Source organism: Sciurus vulgaris (assembly GCF_902686455.1).
Source record: "Sciurus vulgaris genome assembly, chromosome: 11".
Lineage (NCBI taxonomy): Eukaryota > Metazoa > Chordata > Mammalia > Rodentia > Sciuridae > Sciurus > Sciurus vulgaris.
This window is the reverse complement of record NC_136472.1, coordinates 72,832,650-72,854,134: the sequence shown is the minus strand read 5'-3', so window position 1 is coordinate 72,854,134 and position 21,485 is coordinate 72,832,650. Positions and strand designations below refer to the sequence as shown.

General features: G+C 53.8%; 1 protein-coding gene across 6 annotated transcripts in view; it reads left to right on the top strand.

The window, feature by feature from the left end:
* The window catches only part of ARRB1 (arrestin beta 1), a 79,427-nt gene extending 58,849 nt beyond the window's left edge, over nucleotides 1-20,578 (top strand). For 4 of the 6 annotated variants that reach the window (XM_079104450.1, XM_079104448.1, XM_079104453.1 and 1 more), the window contains 13 exons: nucleotides 67-111; nucleotides 801-997; nucleotides 2,327-2,386; nucleotides 3,224-3,291; nucleotides 5,154-5,289; nucleotides 6,084-6,168; nucleotides 6,570-6,642; nucleotides 8,468-8,605; nucleotides 9,787-9,870; nucleotides 11,025-11,048; nucleotides 13,372-13,442; nucleotides 14,260-14,311; nucleotides 15,658-20,578. In XM_079104450.1, the coding sequence (XP_078960576.1) occupies nucleotides 67-111; nucleotides 801-997; nucleotides 2,327-2,386; nucleotides 3,224-3,291; nucleotides 5,154-5,289; nucleotides 6,084-6,168; nucleotides 6,570-6,642; nucleotides 8,468-8,605; nucleotides 9,787-9,870; nucleotides 11,025-11,048; nucleotides 13,372-13,442; nucleotides 14,260-14,311; nucleotides 15,658-15,769 (1,145 nt within the window). In that variant the 3' untranslated portion in view covers nucleotides 15,770-20,578. The remainder of the gene's footprint in view (nucleotides 1-66; nucleotides 112-800; nucleotides 998-2,326; nucleotides 2,387-3,223; nucleotides 3,292-5,153; nucleotides 5,290-6,083; nucleotides 6,169-6,569; nucleotides 6,643-8,467; nucleotides 8,606-9,786; nucleotides 9,871-11,024; nucleotides 11,049-13,371; nucleotides 13,443-14,259; nucleotides 14,312-15,657) is intronic. The other 2 variants (XM_079104449.1, XM_079104452.1) reach the window with 1 other exon arrangement.
* Nucleotides 20,579-21,485: the final 907 nt, after the last annotated feature.

Sequence of the window (21,485 nt, the reverse complement as noted above, 5' to 3'; positions counted from 1 at the left end):
GGGTGTTGGGGCTTCAGGGTAGGGAGGCCAAGTTGGGAGGGTCTGCTCACTCTTTGTCTCCCTCAGATGGTGTGGTCCTGGTGGATCCTGAGTATCTCAAGGAGAGGAGAGGTAGGCTGTGGCCCCACCCCCACCTGCCAGGGCTTCTTCCCACCAACCTCAGCCCCGGGCCTTCCTGGCTCCCAGGCAGAACATTGGCTACTTTTGTTACCCATCCCTGTCCATCCCACTGGTCCCCCTCCTGAAAGCCCCAGCAAGCACCCACATAGGCAGCCCTGCCCCATGCCCAGGCTAGGAGACATTATCAGTGCCCGAGCAGTTTCTCATCACCGTGTGATGACCGTGGCAGGCCTGGAGTGCCAACAGGGCAGGAGTTGGGGTCTTCTTTCACAGAGGAGAAAGCTGAAGGGATTATGCCCAGCCAGCAGGGAGGCAGAGTTGGGGCTGGGCTGGGCCGAGACCCCATGCCTCCTGGACACTGCCCTGCACTTGCTTCCCATCCTCTGCCAGCCCACTCCAGCCCCTGACCCCACCAGACAGAGCATTACCTGTGACCCTCACACATGCTGAACTGGAGTGGGATTGGGGAGGGGAGAAGGGGCTGAGCAGGCAGCCCTACTTCCTCCCAGGGCCCAGCCATGGGCTGCCCTTCCAGGTCCTGAGTAATAGCCCCTCCGAGAGAGAGAGCTCACCCTTTCCACAGGAACTTGGGACAAACCTGTAATCTCCAATTGGCACTCTGGGGGGAGGGGGGGTGCAACCCTCCCAGGCCACTCCTCAGTGTCTCCTGCTCCCAACAGTCTATGTGACACTGACCTGCGCCTTCCGCTATGGCCGGGAGGACCTGGATGTCCTGGGCCTGACCTTTCGCAAAGACCTGTTTGTGGCCAACGTGCAGTCCTTCCCGCCGGCCCCCGAGGACAAGAAGCCCCTGACGCGGCTGCAGGAGCGTCTGATCAAGAAGCTGGGCGAGCATGCCTACCCCTTCACCTTTGAGGTCAGGGACTGCCAGCCCCCGCCTGGGCCCCGGTCCAGAGGGGCCGCCTGCAGGAAGCGCTCAGGGTGGGCACATGGGGGCAACGGGGGCAGCCGCTCTGTGTCATCCAGTTCCCCAGTGTACATTGGGACCTGGGGCACTGTCACTTATACTACCTGGTAAGTGTCTCTTCTCCGGCCACTGCTGGGGGCGCCACCCTTACCTCCGGGCTAGTCCTTGGACCTTCCTGTGCCTGGGTCACTGGTGGGAGAAAGGGGGACCCAGGGGTGGCTGAAGAGAGGAGCCCTGGTTCGTGACAAGGTGTCTCCCCTCAGAGTGGTTGCCAGTGTACCCAAAGTCAAACCCGCTCATGGCGGTGAGGGGGTTGGGAGGGGTGGTGCACCTTCCTGCCCTGCCACCTTTCAGTCCTGAGATTCCAGGGTTGGGATTTCAGTTTCATGTTTCTTAGCCTGTCGATTCTGTGCCTCCTTCCCCTTCCCGTGAGCATTAGCAGATGGAGGGGAGGCACGGAAGCATCTCTGTCACATAGATGCATTAGTTTCCTTTGGTTGCTGTCACAAATTACCACAACACTGGTGGCCAACCAGTTACAATGACACACATTCATGATCTTACCTCTCCTTCTGGAGGTCAGAAGTCCAAAATGGTTCCTGTGGAGCTAAAACCAAGGTGTGGGCAGGGCCGCGTCCCTTCTGGAAGCTCGGGGAGCACCCATGCCCTCGGCTTTTTCAGCTTCACGTTCCTGGGAGGCTGCGCACACCCCTTTGCTCACAGACCCCTTCCTCCATCCTCAGAGCCAGCAGTCATGCCTAGGGTCTCACGTCCTTCACTCTCGCATAGACTCTTCGGCTTCCTGCTTCCTCTTTTGATGACTCATGATTACGTTGGGCCCACCTGGACAATCCAGATGCCCTTCCCCATCTCGGTGTCCTTAATGTGATCACATCTGCAAAGTCCCTCTTGTTGAACAGTGTAACCTTGGTCACATGATTGGGGATTAGGGTGTGGGCATCTTGGGGCAGCCACAGTAGACATCATGGAAAGACCTTTCTCAACCATTCTGTAAGGACTGGGTTGGGCCAAACCCTTTAGCTGAGGAATGCTTCAATCCTGTCTTCACTGGAGGAGCTTCTGGCCCTTCATGGCGCCTGGCATGGCGTGTTCTGATGGGGGAGACACAGCCTATTCCAGGGACCCCTAGTCTGAAGGGGGGACATGGCCTGTCCTCAGGTCCTGGTCTGATGGGGGTGTGGGGAAGTGTCATGGGTGTGAGACATGGGGAGGGACAGTGGTGGATGTGACAGGTGGCTGATTCTGTCTTCTAAACAGATCCCTCCAAACCTCCCATGCTCCGTGACATTGCAACCAGGGCCTGAAGACACAGGGAAGGTAGGTCCCCCCTGAGGGGATCATCTCTCCAGGTCCAGGACCATCATGCCCCCAGGTCCCTGGCTCTCTCCCTGGGAGGTGCTGGACATATGGAACCACCCTCCCTGTTGAAGATTCCTATGCTCTGGGCCTACTTGATCCCCCTGGGAAACCTCTTTTCAGACAAGGCTGTGGCTGTAGTTAGCCTCACCCTGACATTCTGTGATGTGTCCCTGTCACTGCTCCTATTATTGGCTGCAACCAGACCAAAATGTTTTAAGGACCTACACTTGGCCTCACGCAGCCCCCAGTAGCCCTATGAAGGTACCGTCACCACTGCTTCACACAGGAGAAACTGAGGCTCAGAGAGACGTGATACCGTCAGTGTCCCAGGCCCCAGACCTCCAAAGCAGTTTCTTTATCTGCCAGGCAGAGATAATGGGATGTACCCTCTCATGTTGTCAGAGGCTGGGGGAGACTGAACAGGCACCCAGTGTAGGTTCTGCATAGAGTAGGTGTCCCCGGGCAGTGCTGCCTATTGCCATTTCTGGGCAGCTGCTATGATGAGGACAGCCATGAGGCTGAGGCTGGAGTCTAGCTGCGCTTGTTTGGGATCCTTGGTGGTGGGGGAGTCAGGAATAGCTCAGTGGGAATGTCACTGGAGTTGGCAGCTGCAGAAGCAGGCAGTGTCATCCTGGGGCAGAGCATAGGGCTTTGGAGTCGCACCTGGGAGCCGTGGGCTGCAGGAGCTTGGCGTCCCTTCCAGTGTCCTGGTTTGTAAAATGAGAGTGCAGGCTGGGTGTGCACTGGGGACCCTGCCTCTCCAAGGCCCCATCGTCAGCTCCGCCTCCTCCACAGGCCTGTGGTGTGGACTATGAAGTCAAAGCCTTCTGTGCTGAGAACCTGGAGGAGAAGATCCATAAGAGGTGTGTGAGGCGCCGACTTTGGAGAGGGAGGGGACAGAGAGGAGGGGCAAGTCTGAAGATAGCTAAGTTGCAGCACCTGGAAATGCATGCAGAGGGCCGCATAATCCAGCCTTGGAGCTCTGAGGGCACTCTGGAAGACTGGCAGGTCATGCAAGGCTTCCCGGGGGACATGGCCTCAGTTGCCCTGGCTGAGGGCTCAACTTCTCCTTTGCACCACCGTGCCAGCTTCCTCCCTCATCTTCCTTCCTCTAGTCTCATTCCCTCCCTACTGCTGGTCCTTTTATTTTGGAGGAAAAAAAAGTCAGATTGTGTTCCATGCTGAGCAGGATGTCTGCAGGCTATCCTCATTTCCCAGTTTTCTTCCTGGGAGGGGATCAGCAGGAGGTGGAGCAAATGTGTCAGTGGAGGCCTCTAAGCAAGAGAAAGAAGTGGGGAAAGCGAACCCACCCAGGGGAGGATTGAGGGGATCAGCCCACGTCTCAGAGAGGGGTGCACTCTCCTGAAGTCCCCTACAGACAGAACCCATGTTGGCAGCCGAAAGCTGACCCTGACTTAATGGCTGCCCTTCCTGGGGTCAGGCTCTGTCCTGCTTCATGGCATGGCTGACCTCAGCCAGCAATTCAAGATGCAGCTGCATCCAAGGCCTGTTCTGAGAGGAGTCTGGCACCAGGTTTGCATCCTCTTTAGGGAGTGGTTCAAGTTCGCCATCTAGTGGCTAGAGGGTATACTGCAGGTGTTTCCATCAGCAGCAGGGAGCCGCTGAGGAGCTGAGACTAGACCCTTCTCTCTCACTTCAGTGTCCCCTTTTTCCTCCTAAGGCCTGAGACTACGGTGTAGAAAGGGTGCTGTGGGTATGGGAAAGAACATGACCAGAAGAAGGGAGAGGAAGCAACATTGAGAGGCATCACCCTCCTCCCACCACCAATGGGACATTTAAGCCCACACGAAATGAAGAAATACTTCATGAAATGAAGAAATACACATGGAAGACTTACTAGTAATAATGAGATAGTAGCTGTCATTTCTCAAGGGCTTACTAGGTGCCAGACATGCTCAGAGTGCTGGACAGGTGTGGACCACTTAACCCTCACAGCAGGCCTTGTGGGTAGGTCCTGCTATTGTGAACATTTCACAGTTGAGGTGGCTCAGCTTCAGTGCAGTGACTCAAGGCCACACAGTTAGTGAGAGGAGAAGTAGGAGTGTGAGTCTGGCTCTCTGGCTCCAGGAGGTGGAGGTGGCTTGTCAGCAATGCCAGTACTCCCTGCACGCTATGGAGATATCCTCACTGAGTCCTTGTCCCTTCCTCAGCTCTCACATCTTCACTTCCTCTCTGAGCTCCCTCACCTTTACTGAGCCCCTCCATCTGTGGGCCTCCACTCGCTCACTGAGTGTCCGTCTTCCTTGTCCTGTTTTCCTCTGACTGCATCCCCACACCTCCTGAGCCCGTTTCTTCCTGGGGCCCATCCCCTATGCATATTTTTACTTAAAGTGTGTTCACTCTGCGCAGGCACTGTCATAGATGCTAAAAATACAGCAGTGAACAATTTAGACAAAGTTTCTGTCCATAAGGAACTTACACTGTTAGGTGACATAAGGAGGCAGGAGGTGAGAGCAGTTCCTTTCTTACCATCCTCTTGGGTACCAAGACACAGACCCAAATGAAGTGCTGCTATGGGGTGGCTCGGGACAGAAAGGGAGAGGATGAAGTGGGCTAGATGGTGACAGCCTGGGTCAGCCTCTCTACTTAGCTGGCAGAGGGCGCCGTGGCAGCCTCTTAAACAGGAGAGGGATGTCGGGATTGCAAAGAAAGGGGACAAAGGCAGGTGATGCTGGGCATCTTTCACTCCACCCATCTCCATCAGGAATTCTGTGCGTCTGGTCATCCGGAAGGTTCAATATGCCCCAGAGAGGCCTGGCCCCCAGCCCACAGCCGAGACCACCAGGCAGTTCCTCATGTCGGACAAGCCCCTGCACCTAGAAGCCTCCCTGGACAAGGAGGTAGGAAGCTGGGCTTGGAGGGGTGGGGCTGCCCCACGAGGACCCTTATACCCAGCAGCTCCCTTCAAGCCCATGGTGAAGACGAGATAGAGGGGTGCAGAGGGGCCCGTAGACTCCCTGCCTCAACCTCACCTAGCACTAAGCTATGAGGCGGCGGCTGAAGAAGGTGGGGCCTCTAATCCAGCTGACTGATACCTGCCCTGAGCTTGGGGCTGCTTCTTGAGGCGTGGGTACTTCCTCCCCTCCTGGAGGGCAGCTGCAGGCAAGTGCCTGGGAGGAGGTGTGGCTGAGGCCCTGCAGTGAGAATTCAGAGCTGGTTTCCTCAGGGAACCAGTCAGCCCTTCCTCTCCTTCCTGCTCCTTCCAGAGCCTCATGTGTCTGAACTGTTGAGCTGGCAGGGACCTGAGACATTGCCTAGTCCAACCCCTGTTGTATACAGAGGGCTGGGCGTCAGCCTTCCTTGCTGCTCAGGGTAGATGGTGTGGAAGAGACAACCTGTCCAAGGTCACATGGCTATTATGATTGTTATTCTTTCCTGGTGGCCAGGACAGGACTGGTGCTGGGAATATACCTTCTAATTCAAATACCTCTCAGTGGTCCCACAAGGGAACTGAAAACTAATATGCTTGGTGGCTTCAATGCCATCTTTGCATCAGTGGCAAGTGGCTGAAGCACTTGGGGCAGTTGTCAGAATAACTTAGATTTGAGGAGCTCAGGAGGGCTGTTTCTCCTTCCCCTTTACCTGGAACACTGGTATCTTCTCAACCAACGCTCTCCTTTCTTCTGCCTCCCAGATCTATTACCATGGAGAACCCATCAGCGTCAATGTCCACGTCACCAACAACACCAATAAGACCGTAAAGAAGATCAAGATCTCGGGTACCCTGGGGAGAGGGTCAGCTTGGGGTGGGCAAGAGGGGACCCTCCAAGGTTTGGGGAGGGGTCGGTGGAGGCTCGCCCCTTGTGAGCTTTGAGATAACTACTACCAAAGATTTCTAAAGCCCAGGGCCTGTCCTGAGCCAAGAGGGTCTTCTCAGGCTGGTGCCCCAGGCTGCTCATGGCCAGTTCAGGCCATTCCTTATCTCAGGTTTCCTGGGCCCTCGATGTAGCTGTCCCTGCAGGGAAGACTTTTGGCGATAGAAGGGAATGGGTGTTTCAGAGGCTCCCTTTTGGGAGACAATGGCCATTACCTGGGGCTGAGCATCCCACCTCCAGCAGCCTGGGGTACCTCCTGGGAGCTGCACCCCTGGCTCACGTGCCTACTTTCCCTCCTTCCCTAGTGCGCCAGTATGCAGACATCTGCCTTTTCAACACAGCACAGTACAAGTGTCCTGTTGCCATGGAGGAGGCTGAGTAAGTGAGCACAAGTCCCCAGGGTGTGTGAGGTTGGGTGGTAGAAAGAAACGTTCTGGGTCCAGGCCCAGGCCCAGGTGGCTCTTCTCCACCTGGCAGAGGGATGAGCCTCAGCCTTCCTTGCGACTCTGAAGAGATGATAGGAAAAGACTTTCAGAAACCATTCACCTGATTTAGTGCAAAGAAAATGCACACTATAGTCAAAGAAAAGACTCCCTAAAGCTAGAACAACAAAACAAGAGCTAAGGAATGAAAGGGAATGGGGTTGTAGAGTGAGAATAATGACACCATACCAGAAACCTGGGTGGAAAGGGGAAACTTTTGCTCTGAGCTCCCTGAGAGCTGAGGCAAAGGCCCTGCGTGCACAGCTTTCTTACCTGATAAAGGAGTAATCCCTCTCGTTGGGTAAAAAGAGTTGTATGTGGGAGGGTGGAGAAGAATTGTACAGAAAACAAAAAATGTCTAGGTTTGGGGAGAGTTGCTAGGGTAGAGCATGCAACTTTGTCCCAAGTTTATTGGCAGATAAGGTGAGAGGAGAGGTCTCAAGAGAAATATCTTTACTTACTCCCAAGAGAAGACACACCTTTTTTTTTTTTTTTTTTTTTTATTTCAGCTCCTGGCCTTTAAAGGGGGTGGGGTGGCAATTGCATTTTATGTAGTTTTACATGTATGTGTATATTCACTCATGTATAATTGCAGTCAGTATTTTTTGCAACTTAAAGACATTTTAATAGTTAGTATGGCCTGTACGGTGGCGCACACCTGTAATCCCAGTAGCTTGGGAGGCTGAGGCAGAAGGATTGAGAGTTCAAAACCAGCCTCAGCAATTTAGCGAGGCCCTAAGCAACTCAGTGAGACCCTGTCTCTAAATAAAATACAAAATAGGGCTGGGGGTGTGGCTCAGTGGTTAAGCACCTCTGGGTTCAATCCCCAGTACCAAAAAAAGAAAAGAAAAAAAGCCATGAAGGTCATTATGTGATCTTGGAGATAGTTTTTAATGTGATATGAGTAGATCAAACATTCCCCCTTATTGTATATTTCTTCTATCCACTACTGATAGAAAAAATAAAAAAACAAAGCCATGAGGCATAGATTTCTAGTGAAGGATGCAGTGAGGTGACCCATAGCTAGAGCAGCCTGCATCCCCAGAGGGCACACAGCTCTGCAGATGTGCTTGCATGTGCACAAGAGCACAGCGCAGCCAGCACATGGCCTGCGTGGTCTCTGTACTTCCTGTGGAGGCCCGTGAGGTTGGGGCTGCCGCTGTCCCAGTGTGAAGATGAGGAAATGGGTTCAGAGAGCTGTGACTTACTCAGCTCACAGAGCTGGCAAGAGGCAGAGCTGAGGCTGCCTCCAGGGCTGGCCTGCCATCTGCTGCACTCCTGATGTCTCCTTGAAAAGGGGGAGGAGGGTAGAGCAAGAACGAGTAAAAACCGAACAACCCAAATACCCTGCGTGATGCTAGACATGCCATAAAGCAAGCAGAGTTCATTGTGCAGCCTCGGTGGTGGGTTCATGGTGTCCTGTAGCTTCATTCATGGTTGTAAGTAGCTGTAATTTTAAAGATAAATGTACTACTTAATGCTATGCTGTTTCTCCAGCCCAGGGTCAGTCCTAGGTGTGATTTAGATGTGCCTCTTTTGGGTGGCAGTGGTCTCCCTGCCAGAGCAGGGCCTAGCCCAAGTGGTCTCTGCAATTGGGGGAATAGAGCTTGGCAGAGGGGAACTTGGGACAAGTCCCTGCTAGATGTCCTGACTAGGTTGGGGCACAAGGCTGGGGTTGGCTGTGGGCAGGGCCACCTCTACACCTGCTTCCCTTCTTCCAGTGATACTGTGGCACCCAGTTCAACATTCTGCAAAGTTTACACGCTGACTCCCTTCCTGGCCAATAACCGAGAGAAGCGGGGCCTTGCACTGGATGGGAAACTCAAGCATGAAGACACGAACTTGGCCTCCAGCACCCTGTGAGGACCTGCCCTCCTGGCCTCAGGCTCCTGCTGCTCTCCCTATCCTAACTGTCAAGGGAATGGTTCAGGCTGCCCTCTTCCCTCAGCCTCATCTGTGGCTTATCCACAGACACTTGAGTGGTCAGGAAGGCTCCCTATGCCCACCCTCCTGGGGGAACCCAGAGGACAACACAGGCCACTAGACCTGGCTTGGTCAGTCTGTGCCAGCCCTGGTGGTTGGTCTGGAGAAGCAGCCTGGAAAGGCTTTCTGCCAGACGCAGTAGGTCCTGACCTGGTGTCCTCAGTCAGATGGGGTGCAGCCCTGAGGCTGGCAAAGCCAGAGGGAAGGAGGAGCACCTGGAAGGGTCCCAGCAGGAGGGGAGACTGGAGAGCGTGGGACAGTGAGCCGGGTGCACCAGACACGGGGCACCCTTCAAGTCAGGGACCCCTGGGCTGTCTGGTCACTCCTGCCCCATGGGCATCACTGAATCCTCCAGGTCACCCTGCTGTAGCAGAACCTGGGGTATGGGGTGCCTGTTGCACCCTCCCTGCTGAGCTCTGGCCCTCTGGCTGGACTTTGACCTGCCTACAGCCCCTGTGCCCCCTGCTGCCAACCCAGGCTGCACTTGGGCCATCCTCTCTTGGTCATGCCCTATCCAGCCTGCCTGCTGACCTCTAAGATGTTCCCCAGCCCCTCTACCCTGGCTCAAACCCTACCTGTCCTCAAGACTTTGTCAAGGCACCAGCCTCCTCCTGGAGATGTCCTTCCCTGACCCTTGCCTGCAACTGCCCCCAGCCTCTCCAAACTCCCAGGCCAGCCCTTTCGGCTGACAAGTTACTGAGCACAAAACCGTGGGTGAGAGAAGCCAAATTCATCAGCGAGTAATTACAGTCCTGTCTCCCACTGTACTGCCAGACACTGGCCAGGCCAGGTGCAGGGCGCTTACCAAACACACAGTGAGGGACCCTCACCACCGAATTTGGAACTCGGGGCTTCAAGTTCCAGCTCCCTAAGGGCATAGGTCACCTTTCTTACCTCCATTGGGCTCAGGGTTGGGCACACACTGGGCTCCATTGGACGTGGTGGCTGAGTGGCCAGGAGAAGGATGGATGGTGCTGTCCCCCACCACACTGTCTTGCTCACAATGTCTTGCTCACCAGAGAACCCTGTGGATTAGCTTCCCTGTGTCACCTTGCAGGTTGAGGGAAGGTGCCAACCGTGAGATCCTGGGGATCATTGTTTCCTACAAAGTGAAGGTGAAGCTGGTGGTGTCTCGGGGCGGGTGAGTGTTCTGTCCTAGTCCAAGCGCCCAAGTGTGGAGGGGCCCACAGCCCCCTGCCCCATTCCTCCTGTTTGACCTTTTAGCTGCATCTTTTGTGGAGGAGCAATGGGGTCGGAGGACCTCCTGTTCCTTTCTTTCTCCTTTCTGTTCCTCTTTCCCTCAGCTCCATTTCCCTCTCCTCCTCCAGTGGCCCTGGCCCCTCCTTATCTTCCCATCTTTCTCCCTGTCTCTTCTTCCTCTTCATGGCAGGTCGGGGCCTTGCCCTGAGGACTGCGCCTGGCCCAGGAGGGAGAGCATTCTCAGAGTCTATGCTGTGGGTCCTAGAGGGCGCCATGGCGTTCATCACACCTCCAAACATAGCACCCACACCCCACTCTTGCCCAGGCTGATCTGCTGGGGAAGAGGCATAAGGGGCTCAGAATCCCTGAGCTGGATTGGGCATTTGCGTGCTCAGCTGACTCCCATTTTATTGATGGGGAAACCATAAGCCTCTATGGTTCCCTAATTCCTCCCTGAACTCTCCTCCCTGAGCCTTGGGTCATGGCCTGGGTACTGGGGTCCCAGCAGTGGACAGGACATATTCCTGCCCTGAAGCATATAGTTTGGTGGAAGCTTAGAAAAAGCTCCCACTGCTCCATATATTGGGCTACATGTTATAAATCAAGAGTTAAGACTCTTAATTTGTTAAAGGGATTTTTTCCCCCTTAATTTAGTTTATAAATGTCTATGGAAAGTTTGAAAATCTAAATAACATTAGACATTGAATCTCTTTATTACTAGAATAATGACTGCGGGTGGCAGTGTGTAATACTAACTGTACATTATAGGACATCTCTAAATCCCAAATCCTATGTCATGTGATCTTACAGGACCTGCAGTTTTCCTTATGCTTCTGGGGACCCCCAAATTCTTCCTTTGACCATTAGCTATTCCTGGCAAGGGGTAGTATTCTTACACCTCCTTTACAGAGGAGGAATCTGGGGCAAGTGGATGCCACATCAGTCTCCCTGGATGAGCAGTCAGAGCTGAGCAGGGTCGGGGAGTGCGTCCCTCGGGTCTGCTCTGCCGGGCAGCAGAGGAGGTGAATAATGTGTTTTTTCTTCCTCTCTGCACTCTCTCCTGACCACTTCTCCTGCCTCCTCTGGCCCACCCAGCCTGTTGGGAGATCTTGCATCCAGGTAAAGTCCCTTCTTCCTCCTGCTTGAGCCACCTCCCTGGAGGGCCCAGAGACCATTGGCCTAACTGGCCAGGACCACAGGGCACTGGGTTGAAAGGAATCTAGTGGTTATTTCAGGTTGCTGGCTCAGGTCTGTGCTGGGCTAGAACTTTCCCTGGAGGGATGAGGGAGACATGGCCTATCCATAAAAACCTTGCCCTGCTTTTCCATCCTATTCCAGTGACAGGGACTTTTATAGACAGCAGTGATCTGGGGAGTGGCCACCAGCAGGGCCAACTGAATTCCTGATCACTTGAGTTATAGGATGTTTAGGAGAAATATGGCTTTGAAACTCCTACACTACTGAGAATGGACTGCTGGCTGCAGGTTGCTAAGGAGAGGTCTTCGGGAGATCCAATTTGGTAAATGAGAGTCCCTTGTAATTTGGTTGGTGGATTTAACATTTCAAAAATGCCCCAAACACAGCCTCTTGACCTTCTGTCACAAGATGGCAGTGCTGCTCATCCTAAGAAATCTTGGTCCAGTTTGAGAGATGACATTAATTCAATTTAGTTCTGTATAATTCGGCAAAGGCTTTCTGAATCTAGACTTGTGTCCATCTTCAAGCTGCTCTACAAAGTCCCAAAGAGGAATCAGAAGTGTCCGTTTCCTTATCCCATATGTCCTGGCAAAGGTTAAGGTCCAGAATCTTTCAGCCATGTCCTATGTGGCCTCAGTGAAGGCTGGCCAACTCAGGCTTTCACCCATAGTGAACCCCTATGGAAGCAAAAATAAATAAATAAATAAATAGCAGAAAGAAAAAGAAAAAACCTTATAAGACCCTCACGTTACCAAGCATAGTGGTGCATGCCTGTGTTCCCAGTAACTCCAGAGGCTGAGGTGGGAGGCTTGCAAGTTCCAGGCCAGCCTCAGCAACAGTGAGACCTTATCTTGAAATAAAAAATGAAAATGGCTAAAGATGTAGCTCAGTGGTAGAGTGCCCCTGGGTTCAAAGCCCAGTACCCACCCCCCAAAAAACAAAAAACAAAACAAAACAAAAAAAAACGCAAAAAACAAACATTAAAAAAAAAAAAAAAAGCCCCCCATGTTCTCACTGATCCCTGATTCTGACGGGCTCACATTTCACGGTTGAACCAGATCTTTTACCTACAACATCTGCTGAAGTTCCAGTGCTTCTAGAAGGTAGGCCTTGTTCTCCCCATGTTTCCAGATGAGCTCAGTGGGACTCAAAGCTGGAAAGTGCACCACCAATGAGAGGGAGGTTGGCAGAACCCTCCTTTCTGGCTGCACAACTTGTGTCCCTGACCACTCCATTCCCTGTCCCTTCACCCTTCCCAGCTGCCTTGAGCAACAAGACCAATAAATGTGGCTGTGCCTGGAGGCTCTTGGGGTTTGGGGGTGTCCTAGAGTGATGGCACCCAAGCTGAGAGGAGTCTTCAGGGCTGCTTTTTGTCAGAATCAATTCTGCTATTGTCACGGTAGTTAAGGGAGTGAATTATGGAGCCGGAATTTTCCGTCTCTTACTAGTAATAGCTGTGTAGCCTTATGTAAGAGACTTTAATCTCCTTGTGCCTCAGTTTCCCAATCCATACGTTGCAGGTAAATAATAGGGTTGTTGGGAGGATTAAATAGGTTCCTCTAAGGAAGGGGCCACAACAGTCCTTGGCACAGGCAGCACCATGCAAATGTCTACTTTTATTATTTTGTCAGGGGTAAGGGAGAGAAGGCCTGGTCAGAGACCCTGGCTGGTGGTCAGTGCTCCCCCACCAACCCTCCTCCCCATCCTTCACAAGGCTGCCAGACTCTGTGCATAGTGTGGACAGCCCTAGCCCCGGGTCCCCTTCTGAACCTGGACCTTCATAGTGCCACATCCAGATTTCAGAGCACTGGGAGCTTCTTGAGGCATGGAGAGATGGGATGGAGCAAGGATAGTAGGGGTCCTATCCAGCAGTTGGGAAGCGCAGTGTGAGGGAAGGCTGGGGTGGCTATGGTGACTTGAGGTGGGCAGGGTCCCAAAGCTTCTCTGGAGCCACTCCATGACCACAGTGCACAACTGCCCTGGATAATTCTTTCCCACTCCTATACCTGCTGCCAGCCCATTGACTCCAGGGATCCTTCTCAGGACAAGAGAGGTTTCCATTTCCTTCTGGAGGCAGGAGAACGGTTCTCCTAGTTCAATTCCTAGAGAGACAGATGCTCAGAGTACCAGAAGTGTGGTGGATCTTGCTCTAACACAGCTCTCCTAGTTCTCAGAGAGACAGGACACTGGGTCTCACAGCCTGAGGCTTGGCTCAGGGCTCACTGGGTTTGGGTCTGTGTTTCAGTGATGTGGCTGTGGAACTGCCCTTTACCTTAATGCACCCCAAGCCCAAAGAGGAACCTCCACATCGGGAAGGTAAGCAGGCCCTATGGGTCATCAGAGTGGATGGTTTCTAGAGAGCCAGCCCCCTCCTCCACCATGTCGCCCCATCACCCCACCACCCCCTGTGTTAGCCTTCAGCCCAGTGTCACCCTCTCCCCAGCTTCCCAGGACTTTGTGGAACCCACCACTCATATTTGCTCTGACCTGCTAGAAGTTAGTGAGCCCTGGCTCCTATTCTCTGTGGGAGAGGGAGCTCATTGCCAGGTGTCCAGGGATGGGCTGGGGCCTGTCCAGAAGTGGGGAGGAACCACACAGATAAGACGACCTATGCACACAGCATTTCATTATTTTTTCCAACTGATAATGGAGCGTTCATGCTTCACTGAATCTAAGGTTGTTCAGTTGAGGGGGACTACGTTATAGCACACACAGAGGCAAACAGAGCTCCCACAGTCAACTGTGAAATGTGAAATGTCATCAATCGTAAAACACTCCAAATTCAGAGAGAATAAAATGTGAAAAAATAAATAAACAAAAGCAACAAAACCCCAACCCTCTTAGAGAAACTCATGCATGCCGGAAATTTACTGTCATGTTGGAGACCTGTTCTGGGAGCAAGGGTTCAGAGGTTCTACTCTAAGGGAACTGCAGTGGGTATCTGGGACCCTCCCTGTGCCCTCCTGCCTTTAAGATGATTTGGGGTGTTTCAAGACCTGAGATGAGCTTGGCTCTGCCCTTCCCCTTCTTCCTTTGCCCTCCCCCTCAGCCTGCCTGTCCCAGCATGGGGGCCTGTGCCCACCTGTCCCGACTCCACACTAACCCTTGGGCACCCGGCCCACATTGTGTTCAGTTCCAGAGAACGAGGCGCCAGTAGACACCAATCTCATAGAACTTGACACGAAGTAAGCCAAACCCTGCCTGCAGATGTCTGGGGGGTGGGCCTGGGGGCGGGGTGGAGGGTCATTTGCATATATGCTTATTAACCCCTGAGGAGCAGCTGGTCTAACCCCCTCTGCTGAGAGCCGCCTCTGCTCGCCTCTTCAGCAACCTGCTTGCCTGCATGTGACTTGAAGGACCCTCCGTGCCTGTTCCTCTTCCTCCTGCCTTGGTGGGGTCTGTCTTCCTCCCTCGTCCTTGCACGTCCGTCCGTCCGTCAGTCCATCCACATCGCCTGCTCGGCTCCCACAGGGCTGGTTGGGGCCCTGGACTCGGCTCTCCTCCTGACCCTTTGCCAACCTGTGGGAGGCAGGCTGTGGGGTGGGGAATTGTCTGGGTCCCATTGCATCTGACTCCTGAGGACCAACTGATGCAACGTTCCCTGCGGTGAAAGGCTGTCATGGCACCGGACAGTGGATGGAGGGGGAGGACGTGGGCCTGCTGCACGAATCACCTCCAAGGCCAAGCAGCTTTCTTGCTCCAGCTGCAAAAGCCACCCCCTCTTGTCCCCCAGGAGAAATATGGGATATGGGGTCTCGAGTCATCCCATGAGGAGGACCCATGTGGCTGGCTGAACTCCATGGGGCAGGGGACATTTTGTGGGTCCCTACCTGGTCCTAAGTGACTGTCTTTTATGATAGAAAGGAAGCAGCCCTTAGTTCTGCACCCTGCTCAGGTACCCCTTCCCCCACCACCCTTCCTCTTCCCCTGTGTAGATTTGCCAACCCCCGATCCCAGCCCCTCTCCTACCCAGGATCCCTGAGGGCAGCATGTGAGTGACGCTTGCCTGGAGAAGGGGCCTTTGTGGCTTTCTCTCCATTAAGCTAGTCCTTTCTGTTCAGAAAGAGGACGGCTTCCTAGGGGTAGTTTTTTGGGTGGGTGGGTGGGCTTCCTTGGGCTTGCTCTTGAGGGGTTCCCAGTACACTGTGAAACCAGTGGTGGCCTGGCCTACCATGGTGGGAGTGATTTCTTCCTCTGCCACAGAACCACACTACTCCCTGTCTTTGACGTGCCAACACCCTCTCCAGAGCTGGGGTGCTTTTCTAGGCCTTAGGCATAAGAGTCAAGTTTTATGACCCCCCCAGCACTTCACGACTTCCCCAAGTCTAGTTGTGAGTGTCCCCAGAGTCAACAGTGGGCCTGTAAATGCCAGCCTGGCAGGCCTTTCTGCCCCAGTTAACTCCAGAGGCCAGAGACCTTGGAGAGTGTGGTTCTGTCCTGGGTCCCTTCTGTCACATCTGGTCAGGCCTCTGGACATGACCTCTCTCCCTGCCCTTGCGAACACGCCACATTTCCTTGTTTCTCCCCGCAGTGATGACGACATTGTGTTTGAGGACTTTGCTCGCCAGAGACTGAAAGGCCTGAAGGATGACAAGGAGGAAGAGGAGGATGGCACCAGCTCTCCACACCTCAACAACAGATAGATTGAGGCGGCCCACGCCCGCAGCTCCAGGGCCACTCTCTCGCACTAGGATGCTTACTTGTCTTCTTCCTGTTCTGGTTTCCCTCCCCTTTGTTCTTCCAGTTTCAACTTGGGGACCCCAAGTGGTCTTCCAGGTCACGGTGATGAACCTCTGGCCTCAGGATTGGCCCCACGTCACCATGCCAACAATGCGCCACTTTCACCTCTTTCCTCAGTCCACCGTTCCACCCCACCCCCTTTTCATGCTCATTCCCAGAAAGGCCACCACAGCCCTGGCCTTGGGATTCGGCCCGAGATGGGGAGTGGGAAGGGGAGGGTGGGGCTGGAGGGGCTCTGTGGTGGTGGGTGTGAGGGCTTGGAGGAGTGGGCATGAGGGCCCAAGACACATGAGAAGATGTCCCCAGTCCCACCTGGTAAAGTTCTGGCAGCTAAAAGATGACTGTATTGAAGGCCACCCCCTCCTGACTGCAGGGGCAGAACCGTGGATAGATTCTCAATGCCTTTTGGCAGTTTGGACCCACCAAAGACCTCTCCCCCTCCCACTTCACGCTTGGCCTGTGTCCCTGTGTCTGAGAGTGACATTGGTGAAGCTCATAGGCTCACAGACCCAGAAGTGGAGAAAAGCCACAGACTGACTTCCTTACCAGCAGACACCTAGACGGAGGCGAGCCTGTGAACTAGCCAGGTTTCTTTGGGGATTGTCAGGATGAGCACCTTAGCTGCCTTGTATTGTGTGTGTGTGTTGGGGGTGGGGGACGCTGAGTGCGCACATGTGCAGAAGGTGGGACCCTTTAAGTGCCAGCCCCTGCAGAGGGAGTTTCTGAAGAGGTTTCCTGAGGGGGCTCTCAGAGGCGGGCAGAGGCGGGGGGTTGAGCCTACCTTCTCCCTTCCTTCACAGACTTATGATTTTCTTATCACCAGGGAGAAAGTCCAGAGCAGCTGGTGCCACCAGTATCCCTGCTTCCTCCCTGTAGTCTTCCAAGACTGGGTTGGCCCTATAGGTGGGGAGAGTGGCCACTGTCAAAGACAGTCCTTCCCCAGAACATAGCAGGCTCCATGGAGATGCCTTCCTGCAAAGGGAGGGAAGCTGCTCTTCTTTCCTTGGGGAATTGATGACCCCAGTAGTCCCCAGTGTCAAGGGTACCTAGTACCCATTGGCTGGTGTTGGTGTGATTGGGAACTGGGGTCTTTCCCAGGGCAACAGAGCAGATATGGATGATAAATAGCAAGTGTTCAAAAGGTATCCTTGTCGGGTCTTTGATGCTAACTTGCTGTGTGATCTTAAGCAAGTTTCTTCCCCTCTCTGGACCTCAGTTCCCCACTGGAAAACCCAGGCATTTCTGGCTTTGAAAATTTGTGAACATTTGAGCTTCTGGTCTGCTGGGTGGAGCCTCCTGTTCCATCTGCCTCTAGAGGGGATTCACTAGACCTCAGAAGCAGTGCGGCCCAACAGATCTCCTGGTCCACCCTCCAGGTCTAGGAGAGGCCCTTTTTGGGGCCCGGGGCTGTGTCGCCTGATATCATAGCCTGTATGAACTACTCTACCCTATGGCCTGGATTTGCTGAGACTTGGATGGGGGACTTGTGATAGGGCCTGCAGGACTTCACAGCCCCCAGAGGATGTGGGTGCCATGAGGTTTACCCAGGCAGATATACTAGTTAGCAGGGTGAGGGGGATTTCTCCTCAATTTCTGCTTACTTCTGTCTTGGTCCCATATTTGCCTGAAAAGGGAGACAATATGATCTTTTATACAAGTTGGATCCTAACCCTTTCCACCTCTGAGGATGAGCTGCACAAACCTTTCCCCATGGTGAAATGACTCTCACCAGCCTGGCCCCAGGCCTGCTAAATCTCATGAATGCTCAACTCAAGGGACCTCTTTCCCAGGTCAGAATCAAGGCAACTTGGGACAGTTACATTATCCGGGACAGTCAATTATCCAGGCCAGTCCTGTGGTCCTAGCAGCAGGTGCCCCAGGTATCCAGCCCCTGCTGGAGCTGGGTAGCGGTAGAGCTGGATGCACAGAACATGCATCCTTCAGTGTCATCCTCTGAAGCCTTTGGGGCTGGTACAAGACCCTTAGCATTTGGGGTAACCACCCCCTGCAAACCTCTTTGCCCCATCCCTAACACATTCACACAAAAGATTTGCCAGGCTGGTTTCTTAAGCTTCCTTCTCTTCAAAATCGCACCTTTAGGGGTTTTCCCAGTGTCGCCTGAAGTTTCTCCAGTGCAGGGAAGTATCAGAGCTCTCTTTGCTTTGTGAGCCAGGACTGCACAGGGATAATGGTGAAATTTAGTTGAATTTCGCTTCACCTGTCTTTGCTGACGGTTTCTGTGTATGCCCAGTCCTGGAGGCACAAAGATGGGTGTAAACCAGCCTCGTTTCTTAGGAAGCCCAGGGGAATGTCATGAGGGCCACTGCAACACAGGCCCCATGGCTGCAGGCTCATATAGTGCCTTGATGTGAACTGGAACACAGTGCCCTTGCCACAGGGATTCAGACCACACCAGAATGCACCAGAATCCAGATGTGAGTGTACCATCTGCCTCTAGGTCAGGTGGCCCCCTACACAGCTGTGTGCTTCAGCACCGTGAGACACAGGCCAATGCATTACTGTGGCCTCTTCCTGAAAAGGAGGATCCAGATCATCTTTTCAGGTTTCCGGTCAGCTCCAGGCACCACCCCTGACCTCAGCAGCTAGACATGACCCAGTGTTTCTCTGCAGGGCCCCTCTCCACCCTGGTGTCAGCCTGGCCAGGTGACACCTTAGAGTGAAAGTAGTCCGGGGAGCCTCACTAGGCCCCAGGACCAGCCCACAGTACTGGCTCCTGCTGTGCCAAGTGTTTGGGGCCTATGCCTGCCAAGTAGCCCACTTCCCAGTGGGTCATGGAGCTGGTATGTTGATGCCAATCTGGGTGGGAAGGAAGAGCCTGGCTTGGGTGAAATGGCACAAAGCAGAGGGCCAGCTGGGTTTCCTCAGCACCCCAGCCCAGAGAGGAGTTCAGTCTTGGGAAGACAAGGACTGAGTCCTTTGGCTGGACCCCATGGCCTCCATGGCCTCCTCGGCCTCGAATCCCAGACAATCCAGAGTGGGCTTGCCCGGGTTCTGGTCCAGCTGGGAGAGTTGCTGATGAGCTGGTTCCTTTATGGTGCAGTGAAAGCAATGCCAAGGCCGAACAGTGTCCAAGGCTGCTTTTCAGCCCTGGCTGTCACCAGTCAGTTGGTTGTCCTTGAACAAACCACACAACTTCAGGCTCATTTTCTCTAACTAAAATGGTACAGTACTTCCTTCCCTGCCCAACTCAGGAAGTGGTTGCGAGGCCCAGATGAGATGAAAGTCAGTGGCCTGCGCTCTGTACGTTGCAGCCAGTCACCCAGGTGTGACCTGCAACTGCAGGAGCACCACCCAAGGCCACACAGGAAGTTAACTGTAGGCCGACCTACCTCCTGCTGGTCTTCATCTCATCCTGCTTCTCATCTAGGTAACTCAGCCAGCATGAGATGCAGCCAATTTGGCCTTGGTGACCCAGCTGAGAGGGAAATGCCATGCCCGCCGACACGCAACCAAGACAGAGATGTTTTCAGTGACTGGGGAACAGGGGCATCCTGGACCCTCCCAGGCCTGAAGTCATCCACATCTCCCCCCTCTCAGACCCCACAGAGGTCAAGAAGGCTTGATACTGAACCCACCATTGCTAGATCAAAGAAATTCAAGGGTGAGGGGAAATAGGAACTGCCTACTTCTTGCCCTCAAAGTAAAAGTCCCTATTCAGGATCAGCGGAGCTCCCAGAGCTTCCTGGTGTCACTCAGGAGGGCCTTGGACCCAGGGAGAGCCCAGGCCTCTTGTCCTGAGGGCTGAGCCCTGGCTGATCCTTTCCCCAGTGGTTTCAGCAGCCCAGAGAGGCAGCTAGTCTCCTGCCAGTGCCAAGGCCTGGACCTGCCCCACCCGATCTGAACTTCTACAGGGTCTCACGGATGCAGGCCTAAGCCTGTCCTGATGTTTTTCTTTTTACACTCAATTGGGACCAAAAAAGGCCCCCACCCCAACCCCTCCCTCATACGGCCTGCCTTGGCACAAGCAGCACCATTACCTTTGCCCTCCCTCCTGGACTAAGGGAGCCCCACCGTGGGGCAGACCCCCACCTGGGCCACTTTTCGCAGGCTCATGGCACAGTAGCTTCAGAGGGAGGCCATGTGGAAGGGGGAGCACCCTCCCCCACATTCTCTCCCAACTCATCACCCCAAAAGGGAAATCAAAGCACAGGTCCCTGGGACCCACAATCCATAGACACTGACAATGGTCTTCCAGCCACGTACTGTGGAGCTCCTGCTATCCCACGGGGCCTCGTCAGTGGCTCTAGGGGAGGAAGAGTCGGGGGCCAAGGTTGAGTCTCTGGCCCTCCCCACTTCCCACTTCCACCAGAGCAATTCTGCTTTTATCTCTCTTGCCTGTTGCGGTTTCACTTTTTAAATTTTGTTTTGAAGAAAAACTTCAAACCATCATTCTGAGGTTTGATCTTAGACCAGCAAGCACAGGCTCGATTCTCGCTTTTCACGTTGGCACGGCTCCAGCTTTCCAATATGAAGTGTCTGTGTTGGAGCTTGGGTCACAGACCAAGGCCCAAGCCCATGCTTATGCACACAAGTGCACACACACACACATTTCGTGTTCGTTTTTTTTTTTTTTTTAAACAAACCCAGCTCTGGCCTGACTTAGGCAGGGACTGGTGATCAGAGAGGTCGGGGCTTGACCCATGCCTCATGGGAGACCATGAAGCAAGGAAACAGGCCTAATCCCCACCCAGGACTCTGTCTCCACCCCTGTGTGACACCCCACTTCCCAGCCCAGGCCCTCGGGATGTCAGGAGGAACCGGACGACAGGAGAAGGAGAAGCTAGAGCCAGGTTTGACTACATACAGCGACGGGGATGGACACCCAGGTTCACATAACAATACACTGAAAGAGGACTTTATGACAAGTCTCTCTCCTGAGGTCAGGTTTCCCCAGAGATCTTTCAAGCACCAAGTTTCCTTGAATAATTCTAAGAGGATTCTATTACCATATTTGTGGCCAACCAAGCATGTGGACAACAGATTTTGTGCCCCCAAAAGAGGCTGACCCTAACCTGAGGTTGCCTGAATTCTTTCCCTGCCTGCCTGCCCCTCTGCCCAGGCCCCTCCTGGGCACTCACTAGCAGGTGGATACTTTTGGACCAGCCCTTGGCACAAAATCCCACCTTCCAGGACATTCTAGATAAGAATGTGCAGCTCAGGGCACTGCAAGCCACATGGCATGGGAGGAAGAGTACCATCAGGTACTTTGTGTTCAATCTGTGCCCTTGGAGACCCTGCTGACCTTGGTTTCTCCACGTGTAAAATGGGGCCAGTAACAGGTTCTGCTCATCTTCACAGGGATTGTTGCAAGGGCCACAGGGAGGCGTGCAGGAGAGGAGGTAGTATGAAGTGGCAGCATATGAGAGACAGGTGCCTTACAAACTTGGGGTGAGGTCCTGTCATGGTGACCAATCTGCAGAGCCCTCAGGGAACAGGTGCAGGACGCACAGTCTTCCTGGGCAGCTGTGCTCAGCAGTAAGGTCTGGTCACAGATGCTGTGGGATGGCCCCTTCCTATGAGTGAGCATGCGAATCTTAGGCCGGGGAGGGAGGGGTGGCTGGGACGGGTCTCCAGGTCTGTGACCCTTCTGTGAAGTGA